Source organism: Microcebus murinus, chromosome 20 (genome assembly GCF_040939455.1).
Source record: "Microcebus murinus isolate Inina chromosome 20, M.murinus_Inina_mat1.0, whole genome shotgun sequence".
In the NCBI taxonomy this organism is placed as follows: Eukaryota; Metazoa; Chordata; class Mammalia; order Primates; family Cheirogaleidae; genus Microcebus; species Microcebus murinus.
Genome location: NC_134123.1, coordinates 3,471,764 through 3,499,134, shown reverse-complemented (window position 1 = coordinate 3,499,134; position 27,371 = coordinate 3,471,764). Strand labels below are relative to the sequence as shown.

The 27,371-nt window shown below is 36.2% G+C and overlaps 1 protein-coding gene across 1 annotated transcript in view; it reads right to left on the bottom strand.

Moving 5' to 3' along the window:
- Positions 1-27,371, bottom strand: part of LONP2 (lon peptidase 2, peroxisomal) — a 122,925-nt gene that overhangs the window by 37,316 nt on the left and 58,238 nt on the right. The window contains exons 9-11 of the mRNA XM_012788995.3: positions 10,463-10,613; positions 7,428-7,554; positions 3,600-3,733 (exon numbers count right to left, since the gene is read on the bottom strand). Of these exons, the coding sequence (XP_012644449.1) occupies positions 3,600-3,733; positions 7,428-7,554; positions 10,463-10,613 (412 nt within the window). The remainder of the gene's footprint in view (positions 1-3,599; positions 3,734-7,427; positions 7,555-10,462; positions 10,614-27,371) is intronic.

Below are 27,371 nucleotides of genomic sequence, written 5' to 3'. Positions count from 1 at the left end.
TTAGCTAATTTAATTCATTTTTCCTATAAGTGTATATGTGAGATCTCCATAACATAACACCTACAGTATGTAAATGATATTTAAAAAGCTTCTCTATAATGACACCTAACACATTTCATGAATGACTGTTAAATCTGTATTAATTTTGTCTTTTTCTTTCTAACCAATTATTCAGGTGACTTCTATGAGAAAAATCAAAAACTTATATCTACTGAGGTTCTTTCAAGTTTAATGCAGCTTTTCTAATAAATACTATATTGTTCAAAAATATAGTGAGCATGCTCCATATGGAAACTTTATAAGGACTGATTATAATATGAATCCTCCTTTGCTGAAGATAATCTTTGAGGAAAAGTCTTACTAGAGATTAATTGTACATATATGGTACCTGAGTACTTGAACAAATGGATGTTTGCCTAACTCTTTACAAAGAAACACCCAAGTATGAAAAATTGAACACACAGAACATTTGTGTCTTGGCTAAAGACAAGAAAAAAGCAGAATAAAACTTCAATCACATAATCGAACTAATTCCTCAACCCAACTAATAACCCAGAAAGGTCAAGGGCAATTCAGAAAACACTAATAAAATGCAGAAAAACATAGGAAGTCTTGCTTTTAAAGAAATTCTCATAGTTTATAGGCAGGTAACCAAAACCATAAATATTCCTCCTCTAACACAGATCTGTTATAAATCTCACCTCCCTTTAAAACTCCTTGATATTATTCGGTCTATTTAACCGCCAGTTAAGACCCCACAAATATAAAAATAATTGTCCACGGACCAGTGCTTCTGGGCTTATTTCGAAAAGTTTGTTTGACACATACTGGAGGTTTCTCCCTGTTTTGAAACTTGTGACCTAAAATTATTTTTCTTCCTGGCAGTAACTCCAGTATTTTTTTTTTTTTTTTTTGAGACAGAGTCTCACTTTGTTGCCTAGGCTAGAGTGAGTGCCGTGGCGTCAGCCTAGCTCACAGCAACCTCAGACTCCTGGGCTCAAGCGATCCTTCTGTCTCAGCCTCCCAAGTAGCTGGGACTACAGGCATGCGCCACCATGCCCGGCTAATTTTTTCTATATATATTAGTTGGCCAATTAGTTTCTTTCTATTTATAGTAGAGACGGGGTCTCGCTCTTGCTCAGGCTGGTTTTGAACTCCCGACCTCGAGCAATCCGCCCGCCTCGGCCTCCCAGAGAGCTAGGATTACAGGCGTGAGCCACCGCGCCCGGCCACTCCAGTATTATTTTTAACAACAACAACAACAAAAATCTTCCCAACATTGCATTACTTGAAATTTCTAAAACTGTTTTGCTTTATACTCTAACTTTAAATAATTCATTTTTTAATGAGAAACTTTCATTACTAAGTTCCATATGAACTTTGTGGCATGAAAATCTAATGTAGACATCTCTTTAGAAATTTTTCTTTTGGCTTGGTTAGGGCCATGAACACCAATTTGGGATAACTTATAATTATTCTACTAAAATCTGAAGGACAGTTGTTTACAGTGACTAAAGGGTATCTTACAATATTTGAACCAATTTGGAATGCATATCTATGCCTCTAATAAAGACTATAACCAAAATTAACCTTAAGAGATAAATATTTATCCTAATTATTCATTTGTCTAGATGTCCTTGGTAATATCTTAACTATCCAAATCTGCTTAACTACGCTATCTTTTAGGAGATGCTCTGTGAATCATGGATTTAAATTAAAAAAAACAAACACAAAACAACAAATAAATGTTACTATGAAAAACTGTATGTTCTCACAAAGTTCACAAGCTGTTTGAACAAGTCCTTGAATATTTGTCTTATTCTTAAATTGCTAATATGATCACGGATATTACTAGAAATATGCTAATGGATGTATGTATAAACACTAAGCAATGTGTAACTATAGAATATTTCCCTTGACATTGAATCCCTCTGAATGTATTATTATAAATTCTAAAATACATTTAAATCTTAAACACAATTTTCAAAATGTATTAACTAGACAAACTTATTTCATCCTCTATCTTTCTATTATATCAGAGACAAGAACAAAGAGACATAGCCTCAGTTGCTTGAGGCCATTGTACAAAGTAGATCTAGGGGTTACCTTGAGAGCTCAGTTCTCTACTGTGACTATCAGCTACATCAGTGATTTCCATTCTTGGCAGGTACTCAATCACCTAAGACACTTTTTAAAAATTCGTATTTCTACAAGTGGTAGTCTGAAATGTATTTATCTCTATACTTTGTCTCTAAATCCCACTAAAATGGCAATTAAAAAATAAAAAAAGTATAAACCCACAAGAACAGAATAAGAAAGAAGACAATAGCTGATAAAAGATGCTGACAAAATTTTGGAAAACATAAAGTAGACAGAAAAAGTAAGAAACACTTAGCAGACTAGAGAAAGCAGAAACCTCAATGTCTGTGGGGTTGAGAGTGGAGGATCAACAATGGCAAGTTGGTTTCAGCCATGAAATCCTACAAAAGCTCAGGAATTCAAGGACCACAGAAAGTGTGGGTGAAGAGCGGGACTGAAAACAAAGTATAAAGTCTGGATAAGGAACAGAGCTCCTTATTCCCACCTTGACTCCACATTATGAGGGCACTGCCACTTCAAAAGAAGACAGGAGGTTTACTCTCGAGGGAAAACAAACCAGTGAGGCTCTGGGCACATGCAGGGCAGGGGTGAAGCGCCATACTAGAACCTGGAGGGTTATGTGAGCCTCTACTCCGTGACGCCATAGCTGTTAGTTAAACGCGCTGTGCTCAGCAACAGAAAGAAAAACAAGGAAGATATTTAACTGCAACTGTTCTACCAACCCAACCACTAATTATGGTTTTTTAATCATATTCACCCAGCTCCTTTCTGGAAAGAGCTATAGAAACGGTAGAACATCTAATAAATCTCTACTATGAAAGAAATTTTCAGTTCCCTACTATTCAAGTCATGTTTGTTAAAGCAGGTTTTGGCAAACTACATAACAGCATGGTATGATGAACTGAGACCCCTTACAGTTCTGGGGCAAGAAGTTAAAACATTTTAACTGGGTATCAAAGGTAATGTTCACATTTAATTCTAGTAATGGAATCCTCCTCATGTCGCCACCCCTACAATTTTTTTTAAGAAGAAAAATTTGTTACATTTAATTGTGTGCCTAAAAAGAAAATGTGTGAGAAAAACAAATTATTGCATGTGTGCTACTGTAGGGTACAAAGATTTGCCCTTGCAGTACTTGGCCAGCTTGGATCTTTTTAATGTTGTAACAACTTTTCATGTTATAAATTATTCAAAGACTTAACAACTGTCTGAATCAGAAAGAAACAAGAGAACCCATACATAAGCTGGAGAAAGTTACTATATCCTGAAAGCATTAATAATGAGTATTATTCCAGTTAAAACTCTGCTATTTGTAAAAGAGAATCCTCTTGATAAAAATATATCAAACATTAAGATATTACTTACTGGATGCATTTAACAGTAGAATAGCATGTGCCACTGCTCCAAGGACTACCCAAGTCTACCCCTCTACACCCAACTTTATTTTGTCATTCACTCCTAGCCAGTAGGCCTTAGAGCACCAAAACAAGGTCACGAACCTTCTCCCTCAGATGCATCTGAACGGTCCAACTTGGCTCCCTTATGTTGTCCTTCTGCCACCTTCACAGCAACAGCTCGGCAAATGGCCCCGAATTTTCTGTCCAAAGAACGAACCCCTGCCTCTCTGGTGTACCTGTCATCAAAAAATATATATATATTTTTTGGCTAAATACCACCTGTACTGACAGAAGTAATATAATTAACATTTTTACTAAAGAAACAGTGTACATTTAAAAGTTCATTACCCTTTCTTGAGTACGAACTTCTCCACACTTAAAACTTCTGATTAAAGTATTGCTATTTCTTAAATATTCAGATGTATTTTCAGCCACAACTATTTCCTTTATGCATGAATCTTGGACTATTCCCCTATACCTAAAAATGAATCTTTGTTTAATTTATATTGCCAAAGTAAATTTGGTAGCACATAAAACAACATTTACTCTTTACTGTTATGTTTAAGAGTTTTTAAAAAATTTGTCAATTTAAGAAAATTCTAGATAAATTTACTGTACTTGAAATATTGCTGAAAGAATCAGAGAAACTGCACTCTTTGTTGTTGAACTAAATAAAAAATGAATCTGAGACAGAAATCTTGTTTTTACTATTAATAGGAACTATGCTAATCACCTCCATTCAGTGTATTTTCATTGTGAAGATTTCTAAAGGAAGAAAGTATCCTAAGTAATGCAAGCACTGTGATGTTGTGAAAAAGATTCTACATGTGGTTAAGCAGATCTGCTTAAAAAACATCTGTGTTACAATCAAATTCTATAAGTCATTCCATAAACCATTATAGAGTACAACCATTTCTGTCTACCCAGCTTTGGATGGGCTTGAATGAACAGCATCAGAGTGCAGTTTTATCTAAAAAACTGGATTTGATTAGGCAGTCAGACATACACGGTCGATTTTAGGGAAGCAGATTTTAAATGTTCTGAGAAAAGACAGATAAAAGGTCTTAGCTAAATACTCTAAAGTAAAACTCACTTCAATCAAAGGCATCAAAGGATATAAAACAAAGTCCATATTATTAATATATGACTGCATACAATTTCAATAAGAAAATAGAGAAGCATCTTAAAAATAAACAAATCAACATTTAAAAATAAAACCAAAAACCCAATATGGCTTCCTAGAGAACTATTGGATCAGTGCAAATTAAAGGGTCTGGACAAAAGATAAAAGCAAGGGCGGAGGAAGCTCATGAACATGCCATGAACATGCAAAGATGGAGCCAAGAAGTGCAGAATGAATTGGAGCTTGCCAAAAACAGTAAGGACAACAACAAAAATATTCTTTAAAAAATGTGTTTAGAACAATAATGGGCTAGGAAGTAATGCAGATAGTATATAACTAACAACTGGCCAAACAAAGTAAACATACCAATCCGTATTTGCTATCTTTAAACTAAAAAGGGAATCACCAGGGTCAAATAAGAACTGGTTGATGTTTCTCATAATAAGGTGAACATAAAAATGCTATAAATGCTGATTTTCAGAGGACATAAATCTAATATATTTGATGATAATTAAGATAAAATAATCAGCTGGCTAAAACTAACAATAACATATATATAATTATAAACTTTGACATCTGGGCTTTAAAAAATTCAACTCTATGAATGTAGAATGGAACATACCAAGCTTACCATTAAAATTCAATGAAAAAGGCAAGAGAATAATCTTTAAAAAGCTAAGAATCTAGAGATATAGTCATAAAATAATAAAGTCAGAGTAAGAGTCTTCCTGGTACACCAGAACTGTTCAGGCTACAACTGAAATATTGTGTTCCATTCTGGGTGTCTCACTATAAAAGGCACATTGATACAGGATCCATCAGAAAACAAATCAAGAAGGTGAAAAGTCTTAAAACCACGCCAAGAGGAATGGTAAAGAGAATAGGAATTTTTAGCTTGAAAAAGAGAACATTTATGGGGTATAGACCTGACAAAATATATTTTTTTTAATGTCTGAAGGACTTTACAGGTGCTCCTACATGGCAGAAGTAGAAGGTTATAGGAAAGTGAATATAAGTAATATCTTTGTAGCAATTAGAGTTGTTCACCAAGAGTTAGCATTAAGCATCCTGGGACCAGAAGTATTCGAGTAGGCTATTAACACTGGGAAGTTGAGAAAGACATTAAAGGTCTATAACCATGAAACACTCCAAAAGATGAAAAACTCAAAAACTGATACTCTATGTCCTAAATTTGGTAATTCACTAAATATACAAAATGTGCCTGGAGTAGCATATGTTAATATTTATGATGTTTGTTTCTTTCTTTCTTTTTTTTTTTTTTTTAAAGAAATGGGTTTTGCTCTGTGGCCTAGGCTAGAGTGCAGTGGTGCAATCATAGCTCACTGCAGCCTTGAACTTTTAGGCTCAAGAGATCCTCCTGCCTCAGTCTCCCAAGTAGCTGGGACTGCAGGCACATACCACCACACCCAGCTAATTGTTCTTATTTTTTTGGAGATAGAGTCTCGCTATATTGCCTAGGCTGGTCACAGTGATCCTTGGTCTCAAGTGATCCTTGCCCTCAGCCTCAGCCTCCAAAGTTGCTGGGATTAAAGACGTGAGCCGCTATGCCCAGCTAACTGTATTATTTTTAAAAACAATTATCAAAATTAACAAAACTGTTCAGAGATTTCCTAATGTCCATAACTTTTGAGATCTGATGTTGTGAGTTAACAAGTATATAAAAAGAAATAGTTCTCCAGGCAACAATCAGGAAATACAAATAATGATTACTCTTCAGAATCATTACTACTAAGATTCAGACAAGCTAATATATATATGTGTGTGTGTGTGTGTATATATATGCTAATATATCATTCATATTTTACAGATGAAGAAGCTATCAAAAAGGCTGAACAACTTATTGAAAGTCACTCAAAGGCATCATGGGTGTTATATGGAATAATGATATTGCTGGAAGACTACAGCACATAAATCACCTGATTTATTTCTCCTGGCATTATCCACACAGTACATCACAAAATAAGAAAGGAACTCCCAGGTCAGATTTAGTTACTGTCTTGTATATAAATCTAAATAGACCCATAGGAAGGCTGGCATAGATCAAAAGACTGGCCAAACTCTTAAGTCAAAGTTAATAATGGAGAGATTCTTTACATCTCTTGAAAGTCAGCAGGCACTAGAGAAGGGCAGCACGTGGAGTGCTTGGCAGCCTGAGGCACCTTTCTGGATGATGCAGTGCACCGTAATACTGAGCCAGGAAGACTCTAAGAAGCTGTGTACAGGGTACATTTTCTATTCAAATAGGGCATCTATAAATTATAGTAAGCAATACTCTACTCAGATAATTTATGCACTGTTTGCTACAGGTTTAGTTAAGCACTTGGTAGTAAACTTAGGAAAGCACCTTCTAGATTGTTTCCATGTTAATTCTAAAAATCAGAACCTCTAAGGAAATCCCTCAGCCAAAGAGAAGAAAAGAAAATCTGAATAACCTAAACAGATATCTGAAAGTAGCATCTCACCTCTTAAGAGAATTCAACTTTCAAGATCCTGGGCATAAAAAGTGTCTCTATATTTTTTATGTTTGGTTCTTAATTTATAAAATTAATCCCTTATATTGCTATTGTGGCAAAGCAGAAATTCTGGCTTTAGCTATAAAGATATTCTAAATGCTTTCTGTAAGAATTTATACTTTTTTGCCTAATGCAGAGCGCTGTGTAAATCAAGTTATGGTAGTGCTTCCTGGGAAGTTGTTGGAAAACAAGAAACAGATGCTATGAGATGCCAGTAAAATAATCCCCTTTTCAGACTCAAATATTAATGAAGCCTCAGGATGGCCAACTAACCTGGTGATGATGTCCAGAGTAGTAACCTGAGGGATCTGAATCTGTTGAGGAGTCAGCCCATGTTGTTCTAGTTGCTTTGGGATCAAGTGCCTATGGGCAATCTCTATCTTCTCCTCTTGTGTATATCCTGGAAAAGAAGCGATCTTATGTTGTCATTATTTACGTGGCTCCCACAATGCCATGCTTTTAAAAATGAATCAAATACAGATTCAATGGATTTAAGTATTACTTGAACTAAAACTATAATCATGATAAATAAATTTAATCTTAATTTAACAATTAATAATTGTTAAAATTTCCAACTTTTTCATAAACAACAACCATTTACTAAGTGCAGTGCTTGAAAGTCTTTTGATTAAATGATATATCTCTCCAAGAGAAAAAAAATTTCAGTCAAACCTTAGAGTTAAAACAAACAAACAAAAAAAACACCTTAGAGTTAATTATCTCCTTATCCTCAAATCCTCTAACATTTTAAATAAGAAAATAAAGGTATCCCTTTTCTTTAGCATAGTTGATACATACTTGAACAAACTCACACACACATACTTCAATTAAATAAGCAGTGGGTTCCAAGGGAAGGGCGCCAAAGGAGCTATTTCTAGAACTATGACTATACATTTACCAACAAAACAAAATAAAACCTAAGATGTCCCTATAAAAGTTTTTTCCTTTCACATGTTTATAGATTTATTTACTTATAAATAAATAAAAAACAGTATATTTAAAAGACTTTATATTCTTATTTAATAGGCTCCATGAGTACAGATTTACCTTGTTTTAAAATCCTGTAAGACAAAATTCCACCTAAACTAATGCCCCCTTTCTGTTTAACAAGCAAACATTAAAAATATGAATTGATAATGCATCTTTTGAATGGAGAGAAGAGGTTAAAAAACACCAGAAAAGCTAGAAGACTGGATGACCAAATCTGCCAAAGGCAGAAGGTGGCACTGTTATGTCCGCTTTTGTGGCAGCTGTCCTGATTACTTCACTTTACTTCAGTGTATCTTATGGATATTCTGTCATAATTTGGCATTCCCAGGCAGTTAAATCTCATTACTTATTTATTTTAGTCTCATAAATACACACAATCAACTTTTTACTACACTGTATTTTAAAACTAAATATAGAAACCTGCAGTGTTCACAGATAATTAAGAAACCTAGTTATTATTTACTTAGTAAAAATATATTTCAGATTAACAGGAAAAATACATTTAGATTCTACTCAATTTTCATTTTTAGAAACATCCAGTGATATTTGATCTCTTCTAGGGAAAAACAATTCTGAACAATTAAAATAAGATAAAAATACTAGAACTTATTTAGTGCTAGTAACTGAAGGACTTTATTTTGTACATTCCAGTGAAGGAGAAGACATAAGAAATATGGCAAGTATTTTACAGATCCAACTAAAAAGAAGTGAATTTAAAAGCATCATGCACTTTTATATAAAACTGAGGCCAGATTTAATAAGCAGAAAGTTTATTCTATAGGAACCACCTCTTAAGTAAATGATTACACAACATTTTCCAGAGAGAGATGGTGAAGACTTAAAAATCTGACAGACAGAAAGCTAAACTGACCATGTAAAGATCTTTATTTAGTTTTTAGACACCTACTTTGAAGAAATTACTTTTTATCTATAATTTTAGAAATTGTTTCAAACAATTTTAGAATTGTTTCAAATTCAGAAATTGTTTCAAATTGTTTTCTACAAAGTGATCATTTTTTAATGCTAAATCAAATTTGAAATTGTTGTCAAAATTTATTCTTGATATCTTACAGAACACACAGAGTCATGTGTTGCATAAGGATGTTTTGTTCAACAATAGCCTGCATATACAGTGGTGGTCGCATAACAGTATAATGGAGCTGAAAAATTCCTATCACCTAGTGACGATGTAGCCACGGTAACACCGCAGCAAAGCATTACTCACGTGTTTGTGGTGCTGCCAGTCATATAAACTCATAGCACAGACAATTATGTACAGCACATAATACTTAATAAAGACTTTGTAACTGATTTACATATTTACTATACTTTTTAATCATTATTTTAGCGTACTCTCCTTCTACTTACTAAATAAAAAAGTTAACTATAAAACAGCCTCAGGCAGGTCCTTCAGGAGGTCTTCCAGAAAAAGGCATTATTATCACAGGAGATGACAGCTACATGTGTGTCGTTGCTCCTGAAGACCTTCCAGTGGGACAAGATGTGGAGGTGGAAGACAGTGATATTGAAGATCCTGACCCTGTGTGGGTCTAGGCTAATGTATATTTGTGTCTAATTTTTAACAAAAAAGTTTAATAAGTTAAAATAATTAAAAAGCTTATAAAGTAAAAAAGTCATAGTAAGCTAATATTAGTTTACTGCTGAAGAAAAATTTTTAAATAAATTTAGTGTAGGCTAAATGTACAGTGTGTATAAAGTCTACAGCAGTGCACAGCGGATGCCCTAGGTCTTCACATTCACTCACCACTCACTGACTCAACCAGAGCAACTTCCAGTCTTGCAAGCTCCATTCATAAGTGCCCTACACAGATGTACCAATTTTTATCTTTAGATCATATTTTTACTGTATCTTTTCTGTTTAGATACAGATACTACCTACCATTGTGTTATAACTGCCTATAGTATTCAGTACAGTAACATGCTGTGTAAGTTTGTAGCCTAGAGCAACAGGCTATACCTATAACTATAGCCGATACCATCTAGGTTTGTGTAAGTTCACTCTATGATGTGTGTACAATGATGAACTTGCCTAAACATGCATTTCTCAGAACACAGCCTTGTCGTTAAGGTGACACATGATTGTATTTTTGTCATGGTTAAAACAAATAAAGCTTTGGTGTTTCAGACTCTGAAGCTACATAAAAGCTGAATTATATACCTTACTCAGAATTTTTGAAGATTCTATGTTGGTAAATGAACAACTTTACTCAAAACTCCACAGATTGACCAATTTCAAAGAGTTATGCTCAGAAAGGCAAGATATATCAAAAAAATCATTTTATTTAAGAGTCAAGTACCTGGAACCTGAATGATCTCCATTCTGTCCAACAAGGCAGCTGGAATAGTTGCAGTGGTGTTGGCAGTAGCTATAAAAAGAACTTGGGAAAGGTCAAAGGCCACATTTAGATAATGATCTGTGAAGTTATGGTTTTGCTCAGGATCTAACACCTATGAAAGAACAAAAAACAAACAAATTTAGAAGTTCCAATAGAAAGCTGTATAAATTGAATCAGGTTAGCAAGGTTGACATTTCTGCTCAATATAATTAATTTGAGAAACACAGGGATAACACTAATACCTGAGCATTATTCTTTGCATTTGCCATATTTTGAATACTTATTCAAAAAAATAAAACATATTCAACATCAAAATTTCTTTTTTTTTTTTTTTTTTTTTTTTTTTTTTTTTTTTGAGACAGAGTCTCACTTTGTTGTCCAGGCTAGAGTGAGTGCCGTGGCGTCAGCCTAGCTCACAGCAACCTCAAACTCCTGGGCTCGAGCAATCCTGCTGTCTCAGCCTCCCGAGTAGCTGGGACTACAGGCATGCACCACTATGCCCGGCTAATTTTTTTTTTTTTTATATATATATATATCAGTTGGCCAATTAATTTCTTTCTGTTTATAGTAGAGACGGGGTCTCGCTCTTGCTCAGGCTGGTTTTGAACTCCTGACCTTGAGCAATCCGCCCGCCTCGGCCTCCCAAGAGCTAGGATTACAGGCGTGAGCCACAGCGCCCGGCCCAAAATTTCTTAAAACAGGCCAGGCACAGGGGCTCTTGCCAATAATCCCAGCAGTTTGGGAGGTTGAGGCAGGAGGATGGCTTGAGGCCAGGAATTCGAGACCACCCTGGGCAATAGACTGAGACCCCCCCATCTCTAAAAAAGGTAAGAAAAATTAGCCAGACACACTGATGTGTGCCTATAGTCCCAGATACCCCAGAGGCTGAGGCAGGAGAATCACTTGAGCCCAGAAGTTCAAGGCTGTAGTGAGCTATGATAGGGCCACTGCACTCCAGTCCAGGCAACAGAGCAAAACCCTGTCTCTAAAAAACATACATAAATAAATAAAATTTCTGGCTGGGCGCAGTGGCTCAGGCCTGTAATCCTAGCTCTCTGGGAGGCCGAGGTGGGCGGATTGCTCGAGTTCAGGAGTTCGAAACCAGCCTGAGCAAGAGCGAGACCCCGTCTCTACTATAAATGGAAAGAAATTAATTGGCCAACTGAAAATATATAGAAAAAATTAGCCGGGCATGGTGGCACATGCCTGTAGTCCCAGCTACTCAGGAGGCTGAGGCAGGAGGATCACTTGAGCCCAGGAGTTTGAGGTTGCTGTGAGCTAGGCTGACGCCATGGCACTCACTCTAGCCTGGGCAACAAAGCGAGACTCTGTCTCAAAAAAAAAATAAATAAAAAAAAATAAAATTTCTGAAAACACATAAAAGCACAAATAAGCAAAAATTATACTTTCAAGCTTTGTTCTTAAAACTATTTATTAATCATTCATGACCATAATAAGTTACTGTAAATCCTGTAAAAATCCATTTCCCTCTTGGTAACACACCCTACATTAACTACTATGAGAATATAAATATATTCTTAGATAAAAGGTAAAATAATAATCAGTATATTGCTCCTGAAACATTATTGGAAAGTCTGGCATAAATTCTTTAACTGAAAGGGGAATTCCAAATAGGAGTAAACTAGTAGAAATTACTATACTACTATATTCTGACACAGCACAGCAAAAAATTCACTTTTTCAAAATGCCTTAAAGCAAAACCTTACTGCTTATAAAACATCAATAGCTCTTAAGAATATTTAATTAGATACTTGATTTACCAGTTGGATTCTTAAAGTGAGCAACTGTGTATTAAAGAGACTATATCTTTTTTAGGTTACTGTTCCAATGCTTTAAGTTGTAGGCACTGATTGCTTGGAGGCCTACATAGGACTTTAAAAAAGGCACCAAGGGCCTTCTACATGTTTTAAACCTTAAACATATTACCACTTTCACTTACACCAGATTACTATAAATAGGGTTGATATACATAATCAAAAATGACTAAAATACTTAACATTGCCATTTTGCTACATAAGCAGCTTTTCCTACTAATTCTCTTTCTATAGTTCTACTTATTTTTAAAAATATACACAAGTCAGACTTAATTCAAGGCCCTTTATATATAATCTTGAATTTTGTTTAAATATTATGATGTTTAAAGAAAAAACCCAAATCTTTTTTTTTCTTTTCTGTTTTTGAGACAGAGTCTCGCTGTGTCACCTAGGCTAGAGTGCTGTGGTGTCAGCCTAACTCACAGCAACCTCAGATTCCTGGGCTCAAGCAATCCTCCTGCCTCAGCTTCCCGAGTAGCTGGAACTACAGGTGCGTACCAGGATACCTGGCTAATTTTTCTACTTTTAGTAGAGACGGGGTCTTGCTCTTGCTTAGGCTGGTCTCGAACTCCTGAACTCAAGTAATCCTCCTGCCTCAGCCTCCCAGAGTGTTAGGATTACAGGCGTGAGCCACCATGCTCGCTCGGCCTGAAAAAAACAAATCTTGAATTTTGTTAAACATTAATTATTACTGGAAACCATTTATCTACGATTTCCAGAAAGCTCTAATTTTATATCATCACAGGACTTAATAATGTTTAATCTTATAAAAAATAAGGTGCTTTCAAGTCATCAAAGAAAACTAATTATGGCCGGTATAGAATTGGTTAAAAATAATCCTACTGTCTACCAATTATCTAAAAGCTGTTAATCTATACATGGAAAATGTAGCGATTTTAGTTAAAACCATTATTTAGTGGCAAAAACTCTTTCCTTTGACCAAAACTTTAGTCAGGCTCCCCTGAGTCCTCTGCTCAAGGAGGCCCAACCTTGGGCTTCCCTCTGTCTTTACAAAATCCATTCTGAGCAAGAATCTTGCTAAGTCAGTCTTGTATCTGCCCTCACTCCCCCCCTCAGTATCTTGTCACCCTGGTCTGCCTTCAGCAAGAGCTCTGTTGCGTCGCTCTAGTGAGAACCCCCTTACCCCTGATGTTTCCTCTTAGAAACTTTCTACTACCAACCCCCACTGCTCCCCACTACAGTGAGATCCCACCAGCTGTTCTTATACCTCTTTGATTACAGTCATCCTTACTGTCTTTGATAAGTGCCAGGTATAATTTTTTCTTTAACAGTAGTTAAGGGAAAAAAAAATCTATTCTTTAATGGCTGTAATTAAATTTAATGCATACATGTTGGATATGTTTTAGAAATGGCTGTCAGATCTTTAGTTGAAGTTATTTTTTTCTCTTAAAATTTTAAGACACTGGATTTTTAAAAAGCAAGAAAACTAATAAAGCAATGTTTCTGAACTATGAATGAGGTCTTCTAAAGTGCATTGCTTAGGTTTATCAGGAGAAAAAATTAGTGATGCCTGTTAGAAGAAAAACTTTAGACAAATTTAAGAGTTTCACTGAGAAAGAATGATTTGCCAATCAGGTGGCCCCCAGAACCAAAATAGTTGAGTGACTACAGGGCTGTTACATGGTTAGATGATATTTACAGACAGAAAAGGAAAGTGACACACAGAAAACAGAAGTGAGGTACAGAAACAGCTGGGTTGAGTACAGCTGAGCATTTGCCTTATTTAAACATGGTTTCAATAGTTGGTGGCCTGTGATTGGCTGAACGCTGTGATTGGCCGAACGCTGTGACTGGTACAAGAGCAGGTTACAGTCTGGTCAGACATCAAGTTAGTTATAGTTCACTATGTATGGAGAAACTTTTAGGCTGAACTTAAATATGTATGGAGGCAGCTTCCGGCTAAACTTAATTTAACATGCTCAGTTTGCCTGCCTCCATCTTTTACTCAGGAAAACATGAAAAGATATGTAGAATTTAAACAGCATCAGAAATACTGATCAATATTCAGCCAGAAAAGAAGAATTTCTAGTAATTACTACTCAGATGAAGCCTCAAGGCAACAAAATTACAGTAAGAACTCTGTAGCCATTAAACCTCTGCTTCTTATCCCTAACATCAGAGCCAGGCATCCAATGTCCAACTCACCCACATACAGGGCCTGCTTTCAAGAATGATTAGAGCTGTTTTTCCTCTCTTCTCCCCAATTAAAATGTTTTCTATATGAATACTAGAGCTGTAATTCCTAGCTAAAGAGTATGACTGGGAACGGAAATAGCTCTGATAAGACACTTTATTCCTAGAACGTGAAGTCAGAGGTGAGATAACACTGGTGGGAGGAATATACACTGAGAATTGTTCAACAATAATTTCTGATAAGGGAAGAACTACAGATGTTTGTAGGCAATCCAAGAATATACTACTTATTACAGATGACTAGGTAACTGTCATTTTTAGGTATGCTTATATGGTTGTGTTTTCTAAAAGTCTACACTTTTTAGAGATAGAAATTGCAATATTTATGAAAAGATATGATATCTGGAATTGGCTTCAAAATAATCCGAGGTGGGGTAAAGGAGAATGGGAAGGAATAGATGAAATAAGATATTAAAGTTGGGTGGTGAGTTTATAGGATTCAGCATACTATTTTCTCTACTTTTGTTATGATTTGAAATTTTCCGTAACAGAAAGCAAAAATACAAATAAAATAACTAAAATCAGCTCTGGAAGCCACATACTATTATAATTATACTATTGTGATATTGAAGAATATATATTTGGAGTTCATCCCTTTGTTTCCTGGCATACAACTCCTAAAATCCTTGGAATAAATGTCATTTTGTATGCTAATGATTGACTGGTGGCTGGCAGCCCTTAGATAGCTTCAGGATGGGGGCTGGTCATAGGAAAGACAAAGGCATTATTAAAGGGTTGGGACTTTCAGCCCTCTCCCCCCCTCAACCTCTAGGCAGGGGAAAAGGGTTAAAGGTTGAGCTGGTCACCAATGGACAATGATCTAATCAGTCACATGTATGTAACAGAGCCTCCATAAAACCTAAAAGGACTGAGGTGAGGGGCTTCCAGGAAGATGAACAAGAACATGTCCACGTGCTGGGAGACTGATGTACTCCAATTCACAGGGATGGAAGCTCCTATGCTATTCATTTGTGTCCTTTAAAATATTCTTTATAATAAATTAGTAAATGTAAGTAAATTGCTTCTCTGAGTTCTGTGATCTGCTTTAGCAAATTAATTGAACTTAGGGAGGGGTTTGTGGGAACCTCAATTTATAGCTGTTTGGTCACAAGTTCCAGAAGCCTGGACTTGCAACTGGCGTCGGAAGTGGGGCAGTCTTGTGGGACTGAGCTCTACACCTGTAGGAAGTGACGCTGCCTCCAAGTAGCGTCAGAACTGAGTTGAGGATACAGCTGGTGTCCACTGCTGAAGGACTGCTTGTTCAGTGTGTGGAAAAACCCCATGCACTTGGTGTCAGAAGCATTCTGTGTTGTAAGAATTTTAGCAGGAGAAACTGAGTTTCTTTTGCCTCTATATCCTCAACTATAGAAATTACATCAGCAATAAGGACAAATGAGAAAAATGTTCAGACACAGAATATGAAAAAGGCATTAGAGCCATGTAGAGATACATATAGGAAAATTAAGAGATTTAATTCATAGCTAATTGATATAGCTAAAGAGGTTTCAACAAATTAAAATAGAGAATAACTAAAGAAATAACCAAATATTTCAGAAAACTTGACACTGTAGATTGAAAAGCTTTAGACTTCTGTGCAATAAAAAGGACAAAATGTTATTAGAATAACACCTATAGAATGTTCATGCAGAATTATCACTAGTTTAAAATATTTTAAAATCTTGAATATATCAAATATATATAACATACATAATATCTGAAGCATAATAACAAAACAAGCACCTGTGAACCTGCTATACAATTGTGATGACATTTATCTATTTAAATCAGTGCACAAAAAGTGGAAAATGATCCATCAAAGTGCAAGTAGAAAATACTATTTATATTAATCTTTATCTATAAATATCAGAAAGAAATTAGCTTTTTAAATATTTAGTGTACAAAATGGAACTGATGCCCTTACTTGGTATATACACCATGCATCTGAGATATGCTAAGAGTAGAAATTCCATAATGGGAGGGGCTGATTGTGGTGCCCTCACTCACACGCCATCACTGTGACTACAGCACATTGTAGTCCATATGTACCTGACCAAATATTTTTATATATTATATATGGAGTGGTTTAAAAAGATTACTGCAAAATATCATTAAAGATAATATAGGCAAAGGTATAAACAAAATAATTGATAGAGTTGATACTTTTATTTCTAGAATAAAGATTTGATAGACATATTATGAAATAAAAACAGTAATCTAATTAGAACACATTGCTTTCACTAAAAATATAATTACTTTATCTCTTAAAATTTATTCTGTGTGTGTTATATGAAGTACAAAATATTAGTACACTGGTACATATAGTTCCTTTATTATATGCTGAACTGTACCCCCTCAAAATTCATATGTTGAAGCCCTAACCCCCTATGTGATTATCGTTGGAAATAGGGCCTTTAAGAAGGTAAGTAGGGTTATATGAGGTTAAGGGTGGGGTCCTAATTCAGTATGACTGGTGTCTTTACAAGAAGAGGAAGACTGCAGGGACGTACACACACAGAAGGAAGATCGTATGAGGAAACAGTGGTAAGGCAGCCATCGATAAGCTGAGGAGAGAGGCCTCAGGAAAAAACCAAACCTGTTGACACTTTGATCTTGCTTGGACTTAGCCTCTAAAGCTACGAGAAAATAAATTTCTGCTTTAGTTTGTTTTTTAAAGCTACCTAGTCTGTGGTATTTTATTATGGCTGCCTTAGCAGACTATAACATCCATATTTTACATATATATTAATATATGATATTTACATATATGAGAGAAAATATTTTCAAAAATATTTTGCCAATGGAGCATATGCACAAAATGTGGAGGTTACCGGTGCAAACAACAAAGAAGCCTTCTCAAATATAAAAGAACTCAAATACAGCCACACACAAATCTTTGAGAAAAGTAACCTAAAGATATATTCCAGCTGAATAAGGGATAAAATAAAAGGATCAGAAGGAAGCACTGAAGTCATTTAAGCATTTAAGCAAAATTAAAACTAAATGTTGGAGGAAGCACTGCTAGAAAAGCAGAGTAAGGAACTCTGAAAATCTGCTTTCAGAAAAGCAATGAGAGCACTGGCAAAAATCGTCAAAATCAACTTTTTCAGAATGCTACATATTAACTTGCAATAATCTGAGGAGTGCTTATTCAAGAAAAACAGCTGAATCTTGATGAACAAAACAAGCTTTGTGGTATTTTAACTTGCTTTACTCTCATCCCCTTCTCCCAAGTTCACAGTATCCTTGAAAACCAAGGGCTAAACAACAATTTTAGCTGGCAGAAGAAACAATTAGCAAACTCGACAATAAATCAGTTGAGATTATCCAATCTGAAGGACAGAAAGAAAGAGAGATACAAAAAAAAAAAAAAAAAAAAAAAAAGAACAGTATTTCAGAGACCCAAGGGATGCCAGGAAGATTAACAACATACCCTAATGGGAGTCCCAGAAGCAGAGAAAAAGGCATATTTGAAAAAATAATGACCAAGTACTTCTCAAATTTGATAACAAACATTAATCCACACATCTAAGAAGTTCAACAAATGTACACTCAGAGAAAGTACACTCAGAGATTCACACTTGGACACATTATAGTCAATGTGTCAGAAATCAAAGATGAAGAGATCTTGAAAGGAGCAAAAGAAAATGCTATTTTCATTAGGGACAAGGGAGCCTCTGTAAGATTAACAACTGATGTTGGATTAGAAACCACAGGGACTAGAAAGTGGCAAGAGGACATATTGAAAGTGCTGAAAGAAAAAGATTGTTAACAAAGAATTCTTTATTCAACAAAACTATACTTCAATATGGGGGAATTAAAACATTCCCATATTAAAAAAACACTGTGAGAATTCATCACTAGCAGACTAGACTACAAGAAATATTAATACTAAAGGCTGAAGTGAAAGGGCACTAGACAGTATCCACACAAAGAAATAAAGCACACTGGTAAAATTAATTACATTGGTAAATATGAAAGACAGTATGAATGTATTTCTGTTTGTAACTCGTTTCTTAGCTGTTTCAAAGACAACATAAAGCAATAATTACAAGTGATCCTTATTATTCATGGATTCTGTATTTGGAAATTCATCGACTTACTAAAACTCATTTGTAACCCCAAAATCAACACAGGCATACCTCAGAGACATTACGGGTCTGGTTCCAGACCACTGCAATAATACAAATATTGCAAAAAAGTGAGTCACATGTATTTTTTGCTTTCTCAATGCATATAAAAGTTATGTTTACACTCTACTGTAATCTATTAAGTGTACAAAAATGTCCATAACTTAAAAATACTTTATTGCTAATGCTAATGATCATCTGAACCTCCAGCAAGCTGTACTATTTTTTGCTGTTGGATAGCATTCCCTCGATGTTGATGGCTGCTGTCTGACCAGGGTGGTACTTGCTTAAGGTTGAAGTGCCTGTGTCTATTTTTTAAAATAAGACAACAATGAAGTTTGCTGCATCAATCTGCCTTTCATGAAAGACTTCCCGTAGCAGGTGATACTGTTTGATAGCATTTTACCCACAGAACTTCTTCCAGAACTGGAGTCAGTCCTCTCAGACCCTGCCACTGCTTTGTCAGCTAACTTTATGTAATATTCCAAATCCTTTGTTGTCATTTCAACAATGTTCACAGCGTCTTCACTAGGAGGTAGATTCCATCTCAAGAAACTACTCTCTGCTTATCTGTAAGAAGCAACTCCTTATCTGTTAAAGTTTTACCATGAACTTGCAGTAATTCACTCGTATCTTCAGGTTCCATTTCTAATTCTAGTTCTTTTGCTATTTCACCACATTTGCAGTTACTTCCTCCAATAAAATCTTGAACCCCTTAGTCATCTATGAGGGCTGGAATCAACTTCTTTCCAAACAAATGTTCATGTTGATATTAACACTTTGACCTCCTTCAATGAATCACAAATGTTCTTAATAACATCTAGAATGGTGAAACCTTTCCAGCAGGTTAATTTACTTTGCCCAGATTCATCAGAGGAATCACTATTTATGGCAGATACAGCCTTATAAAATGTAATTCTTAAATTTTTTTTTCTGAGTAGTATGTCTCAACAGTGGGGTGAAAAGATTCAGTAAACCATGCTATTAAAAGATGTGCTGTTACCCAGGCTTTGTTGTTCCATTATGGAGTATAGGCAGAGTAGAGTCAACATAATTCCTAAGCACCCTAAAATTTTTAAATGGTAAATGAGCATTGGCTTCAACTTAGAGTCACCAGCTGCATTAATTAAATTAGCCCCTAATAAGAGTCAGTAAGTCTTTTGAAGCTTTGAAGCCAGGCAGTCACTTCTCTCTAGCTATATGAAAGTCCTAGATGGCCTCTTCCTCTAATACAGTATAAAGCTGTTTTGTCTACATTGAAAATCTGTTGTTCCACATTCACCTATTATCTTAGCTACATCTTCTGGAAAACTTGCTGCAGCTTCTACATCAGTACTTGCTGTTTTACCATGCACATTTATGTTATGAAAATGGTTTCTTTCCTGAAACTTCATGAATCAACTTCTGCTAGCTTCAGACTTTTCTTCTGCAGCTTTCCCACCTATCTCTGCCTTCAGAGAACTGAAGAGACGCAGGGCCTTGTTTTTGATTAGGCTTTGGCTTAAGGGAATGTTGTGGTAGATTTGGTCTTCTATCCAGACCACTGAAACTTTCTCCATATCAGCAATAAGGCTGTTTTACTTTCTTATAATTCATGTGTTCACTGGAGTAATACTTTTAATTTCCTTCAAGAACTTTTTCTTTACATTGACAAGTTGGCCAGCTGTTTGGCACAAGAGGCCTAGTTTTCATCTTATCTCACCTTTTCACATGCCTTCCTGAGTTTAATCATTTCTAGCTTTTGATTTAAAGTGAGAGATGTGCTACTCTTCCTTTCACTTGGACACTTAGAAGCCATTTTATTGAGTTATTAATTGGCCTAATTTTAATATTGTTGTGTCTCAGAAAACAGGGAGGCTGGAGGAGAGGGAGAGAGACATGGGCAAGGGGTAGATCAGTCAGAATACACACATTCATTAAGTTTGCTGTCTTATGTTGGAGCAGTTTGTGGTGGCCCAAAACAACTGCAATAGTAACAACATCAAAGATCATTGATCACAGGTTATAACAGATACAGTAATAATGAAAACGTTTGAAATATTGTAATAATTACCAAAATGTGACACAGAGACATGAAGTGAGCTATTAGAAAAATGATACCAATAGACTTGCTCAATGAAGGGTTGCCATAAACCAGGGATGGGGAACCTTTTCATGTTGGAAGGCCGTATTAATTTAGCTATAATCAAATAAGGCCACATTCAAGAAACTTTAATTAGATATATGTAAAAATGCACACTATTTTGTAAAAATATAACTACTATGTACTTAATAATTTCAAAAAATGAAAACTACTTAATTTTAAAGTTAACTAATCTTTTAATGACTTTGTTGTGTCTGCCTTTTGTTGGAAAGCATCTGAATATTTGGTTGCAGCATGGAGGTCTGCAGTTTCAGCTAATCCTCTAGATTGGGTATCAGTCATTTGTGACCTTAAGGGTGTCTTGATTTATGTTAGGTAAGGGAGTATAGATTCACAGCAATAAGTGGTTGAAAAGCAAGAAATCATTTTTTGAACATGTTGCTTAAGGTGTGGGCATCCTATTGCATTTTTCCATATTTCAGCTGGATCTTTTTTAGCACCAAATGACTATAAAATGTCATCTACTGAGACCTTAATTCCATCTGTTGTTTTGGTGTCTTGGTAATATCAACTAGGTAAGGCTGAACTGCTAATCTCAGTATGATGTCATGATTCTCAAAGTCAGCGAACCTTTCATTGCATTCTCCAATTAATACCGTGTTTCCCCCAAAATAAGACCTACCCATAAAATAAGCCCTAGCAGGACTTCTAAGCATTTGCACAATAGAAGCCCTACCCTGAAAATAAGACCTAGTGATGGGCGTGGCTATGCAGCGTATCTGTACAACTCATGCATTTCATCGCGGAGCAGTAAAGAAGATGAGCAGTCCTTCTCATCTGCCCCATCGTGACAGCTACTATCCCAGAGGTGACCGGAAAGGTTCGGGCAATGTCACCAACAAGGTCGGCTTCCCCTGTCAGTCCTGGTCATCCTGTGTGTGCTGCAAGCTGAGGCTTTGAGGAGCAAGTCTCCTCAGTGAAGTGAGGAGCTCAGTGAAGTGAGCAAGTCTCCTCAGTGAAGTGGACACTCTGCTTTAGGTATTGTGTGTCCCCAGGGGGAAGAAGGAAAGCTGTGGCTGCCATTTTACTCAGTCCTGTGGGCCTCTCTCACCTCCCACAAACACCAGGAGTTAGGGGAAAAGCTTCAGCAAGCAGCCTCCTGCTGAGCCCAGAGAGATCATTTCTGCTCCACTGTGCAGATAGGACCCAGTGCTCACTGGATCTCTGATAAATAAGCCAGCCCTTACACATCAGCTTTGCTGGCCTATCTCTGCTTTTCCTGAGTATCTATACCCCCAGACAAGATGAGTGCAGAAAGAAAGAGCTATTCTGTTGAGTACAAGAAAGAAACTGTGGAGGACTCCAAGGGCAAGAATCTTACAGCTTTCTGCAAAGAGAAGAAGTTGGATATTGAAATGGTCCGAAAATGCTGGGCAGAATACGATAACCTCAGTCTACATGTGGATAAAGGAAATGCTAAGAAACGCAAGTATGGTTCAGGTCGGCAACCTTTATTTCCCGAGCTGGAAGACATGACAGGAGAGCAAAGGCTTTGGTTGTGCGCAGGGCTGATATTCAAAGATTTGTATTTGCAATGGCACCACAGTTAGAAATATCCCCAGAAGATTTCAAAGCATCACAACACTGGCTGGATGGCTTCCTTCAGCAATATGAACTGTCTCTAAGAAAATCGACAACACTGTTTAAGTTGGAAGATGCTGAAGTTATTAAGCGAGCACCTGTATTCAAGTCCTTTGTTGATGGCATCAACTTTTCTAAATACCAACTTTGCAACATGATTGCCATGGATGAAACTGCAGTGTTTACGGGTCAAGGAGCCCAAACGACAATTGAACAGAGGGGTACCTCCTCAATCTATGTTCTCTCCACTGGTCACATGTTACCTGTATTTTGGCAATTCTTCTGGATGGAGAGAAAGTCACACCTCTTATCATCACTAAGGGAAAGAAAGATAAGACTGAACGTGCTTCCAATATTTATGTTCTGGAAACCGAAAAAGCCTGGTGCACACAAGCAGTTATATGAAGTGGCTTGATTTAATGCTGCCTTTGTTTTGCGAGGTGGCCAAAGAGGTCTGCTAGTCTGGGGTTCAGCCAGCACTCACCATGCTAAAGACATGAAGAACTTCCTTGCAGAGAGAATAGATCAAATAATGATTCCTTCAGGAATCATTACCTATCTGTAGACTCTTGATATTGCAATAAACGAGCCATTCAAAGACCATTTGCACATGGAAATTAACGACTACACTGAAAATAGAATTGATGCAGAAAATGGCAGGCACCGGGACAAGGCCGCTTGCCGCCTCCCCATTACTCTGCATCTCTGAGGGCCGTTGCTGCGTGGCCAGTGGGGAGGCGTGCTGCTGGGGCCAGGCCCCCGGCACACAGCTGCCCAGGACCCTGCGTGCCACTGCCTGTTTCCGGCCACGCTGTTTGCATGATCCTGATTGGGTAATTTTTTGAATCCCACTGTTTTTGATTGGATGTTAAAGACTGTTGTTGATTGGATGTTAAAGCTTGTAGTTGGACGCTTCTTGAGCCCTACCAAGGGTACAGAAGCAGGGGCAGAAGGGCAGGAAGGGGAGAACATAGGAAGACAGGAAGAGAGCTGTAACACTAGGTGTGCTGAGCCTGCTGTAGAAGAATAAAGGCTGTTCTCCGACTCTTCGTGTACTGCTTGGTTCTTTCCCCGCTCAAATGAATAAGAGCTGTGACAAGAGCTGTAACGCTAGCTGTACACACTGCTGCAACAGAATGACAAGAAATCAGTGTGGAAACTGTGAAGCCTAGCCTGTTAGAGGTCGTGATTTGTGGGAAGAATTCATGGGATAAAATCACTGATGGTGTTGTTACTAATGCACTCCAAGCAGGTTACATGGATAAGAGCTGCTCATTTAATGAGAGCTCTATTGCTCGACATGAGAGACTGGGGCCAACGGTTCTAAAGGAAATAGAGTCGCAAGAAATTCAGGATGGAATTCGGGGTTTGGAGAGTTAGGATGATGTTCCAGAAGAAGACGACTTAACTATATTTAAATAAATGTAGATTGCTGTACTGTACTTTAAAAAAAATAACACATCCCCTGAAAATAAGCCCTAGGGTGTCTTCTTGAGGAAAAATAAATATAAGACCCTGTCTTATTTTCTGGGAAACACGGTAGATGTATAAGAGATGCATATTCTTCAAATGATTAGCAAATATCATCCTGCTCATCAATGACCTTTGCTAATTGGGTCAAATGTTCATCCAAAATTTCCTTTTGAAGAAGTGTTTTGAAAAAAAGATAGCTTTTGTTGAAATGCTTGGATTTTTTTGTCACATACCATATAGACTTAATTTTACCTTGCAAAGTGGTATTCAAGTCATTTTGACATGATATCACACAGAAATGCTGTATTCCTATAGAAATCTTCTTTCAATAATTCACATTTCTAATTCTGTTCTTCATAAAATTTAACTATCTGTTCTGACAGAGATAAAATTTTGGCTAACACCTGTGCCTGCCATAGACGGCAAATCCATACTGATTATTTCATAGTTCAACTTTACCATGTTACAAAACTGACAATGCCCTGTTGCATCTGCACAAACACAGTTAACAATACTTATAACTTGTTGCAAAGTGTCACTTAAAATAGTAGCTTTAGCCCAGAGATTTTGCTGATGCAAGCTACAAGGAAAAGAAATGAGAGCATCCAGATTTGTTAATACTTTTTTTTTCACCTGTGCAATAAACTCTTCATGTTTTCCTGTCATGGAAGGTGCACCATAAACACTGCATATACACTCACTCTGCATATACACTCACTAAATGTATCAAATTCAGTCCAACTTCATGACATTTATCTTAAATGTTGTTATTCCTGTGAGTGCCCAAAGTGACTCTTTGTAGCAAAGAAAATCTTGTTATGACCTGAATGAAGTATAAAACCTGCAATAAGCCAGTAGTATCAGTTGATTCATCCAAAGTGATTGAATAATACATATTTTCCTTTCAAGTATTATATGAAGTTGTTCTGTTAAGTTGAAGGCTAATTCATGCTGCAAAACAGTTATAGGTCTCCTTGAGAGAGGCAGTTCTTTGTACTTTGAAACATTATCAGGGTCTAGGCATCCTACAACTTTGACAATGCATTCTTTCACAATTTCTATATCACTAAATGGCTTCCCTTTCCCCAGTGAGTATATAAGCTACTTTGTAAGTTGCTTCAATGGCATTATTTCCAGGTCTTGTTGCTGCTTGAAAGAGTTGTCTTTGCTTTTGCTTTTCACCTTTTAATTTCTGCAATACAACCTTTCAAGCATCTCCCTCTAATTTAAAATATTTGTGGTCCTAATGAGTGCTCAGCATTGAATTTCTTTAATGTTGATACTGCAGTATCACAAAGCAAGCAAGTCATTTCATCTTTAGCAGAAACAAGATACTATTTCAATTCCCAATCCTCATAAAAAATCTGTTTTCTTCCTTCAGTGTTCTCTGGGTCTTCTTTGACATGGTAGGCTGTTAAGCAGACAGAATTAAAAAATACAGTCGAGCTGTGCAACTATTCACAAATTCCACTTCGAACTAAAACATAGTGCACTGTCATCAAAAACTGTAACAGACTAGCATACTCCACCCCCATAAACTCTCAGCAACCAGCCTCATGCAGTAGTGGTATCACTTAGGCGGGGGAAGTTAGAACTAAATCATAAGCATAGCAGCTGTCAATTTAGCCTTTATGACTTACTAATGTTCTAATTGTGCTAGTCAATCTGGGAGGATTAATTCATTGAAACTTATTTTATTCTTCTGTATTTTAAGTATGGACATTTTAAAAACAAAATAAAAATATAAAAGAAGGATAAAAATGTATTAATAAAAATAAAAAGGATTTGTTCTGTAAAATTTAGATTCAGTCAAAAGGCCACACTTAATGACCTAGAAGGCCACCGGTTCCCCACCTCTGCCATAAAACTTCAATTTATATAAAATGTAATATCCGTGAACTGAGTAACAGACTTGCCTGAACTGTACTGTCTATCACCATTTGTTTATCAAGTAGTTGAACCTATTTTCATGTCATTCCAATAAATTGTTAAAAGGGGCTATCTAAATATGAATGTTCAATTTTTGGACAAGAGCAACTGGAAATATATTCTATTTTACATGGAAGTTCTACTTTATCATGGAAGTTCAAGGAAATGAACATACTTCATGGATAAATAAGAAGGCAAGAAGAATCTACAGCAGACCAAGTTTATTATTTAATTTATTCAGAGTAACAACTCTGTATCTATTACTATGTTCTTCATAGCTAGTCTATATTCCCTTAATAATATAAATTAGCTATACAATAAAATCATCTTATACAATTACATTTTACAAATGATATCTAGCTGTCATTTTTAAAAAAGTTTTCCATGTGGAAGATAAAAAACTATACTCTTGGATCTTCCAAACTCTCAGTAATATCTTACTTTAAATACAAGGTGTTAAAGTAATTGAATTTATTCTTTTTTTAATTCAAGTGAGTCTACTGGCAAAGGAAACAGCAAGCGGCTTTCAAAGTAAACACGAAAGAAATGTCGGCAAGTATTAAAGTAACATCTGTAGAATACAGTTTACAGAGCAATTTTTCATATTGTCATTTAACTGTTTTCATAGCCTGTGAGGTATAAGGGTTTTACCCAGGATTTGGGCAAGTGAGGAGGAAGAGGATGTCAGGTACCAAGATACTCGGTTCTTCTGTACACCTATCTTGCTTTATTTTACAGCACCACACTCTATAAGGAAATGATGCAATTAATAACTAAAGTATAGTGATAAATATGTGGGCCCATGTGGCATTTCCTTAGAGATATCATTTGAGGCTTTCATACTTTTATTTTGGAATGCTGATAAATCAATTGCCAAAAAAGTGAGTACCAATGTCAACAACAGACAAGAAGATTTCATTTCGTGCTAGCTGTTTCTTATCAAAGAGCAATTCAATAAATATTATTAATCATTACAAAGCATTTGAGAAGACCTAAAGTACACTGTGTAACGACTGAGCAAAGATATAGGGGACTTAATAATCTTTCACAACTTGTAAAGCTGTCTTTGGTGGATTTGCTTCAGGAATCCCTAAAACAGACTGTTGAGAAAACTTGGTATCAGGGAATTATTCTTAAATTATTTTCAACAGAATAACTGTGTCTAATAGGAGAATCTGTAGACTATCTGAAAAATGTCCCAATGTAAATTAAATTGAAAGTGTAAGGTTATTAACTAAGAAACTACTAAAATCTTAACTAAAGTATAATATAGAACACTAACTGTTCATAGTACTGCAGAGTAAACCAGTTACTGAGCTAGAATGTAATTATGATAAAAACAAGCAAAACCAAGCCGGGCGCGGTGGCTCACGCCTGTAATCCTAGCACTCTGGGAGGCTGAGGCGGGCGGATTGCTCGAGGTTGGGAGTTCGAAACCATCCTGAGCGAGACCCCGTCTCTACTAAAAATAGAAAGAAATTAATTGACCAACTAAAAATATATATATACAAAAAAAAAAAAATTAGCCGGGCATGGTGGTGCATGCCTGTAGTCCCAGCTACTTGGGA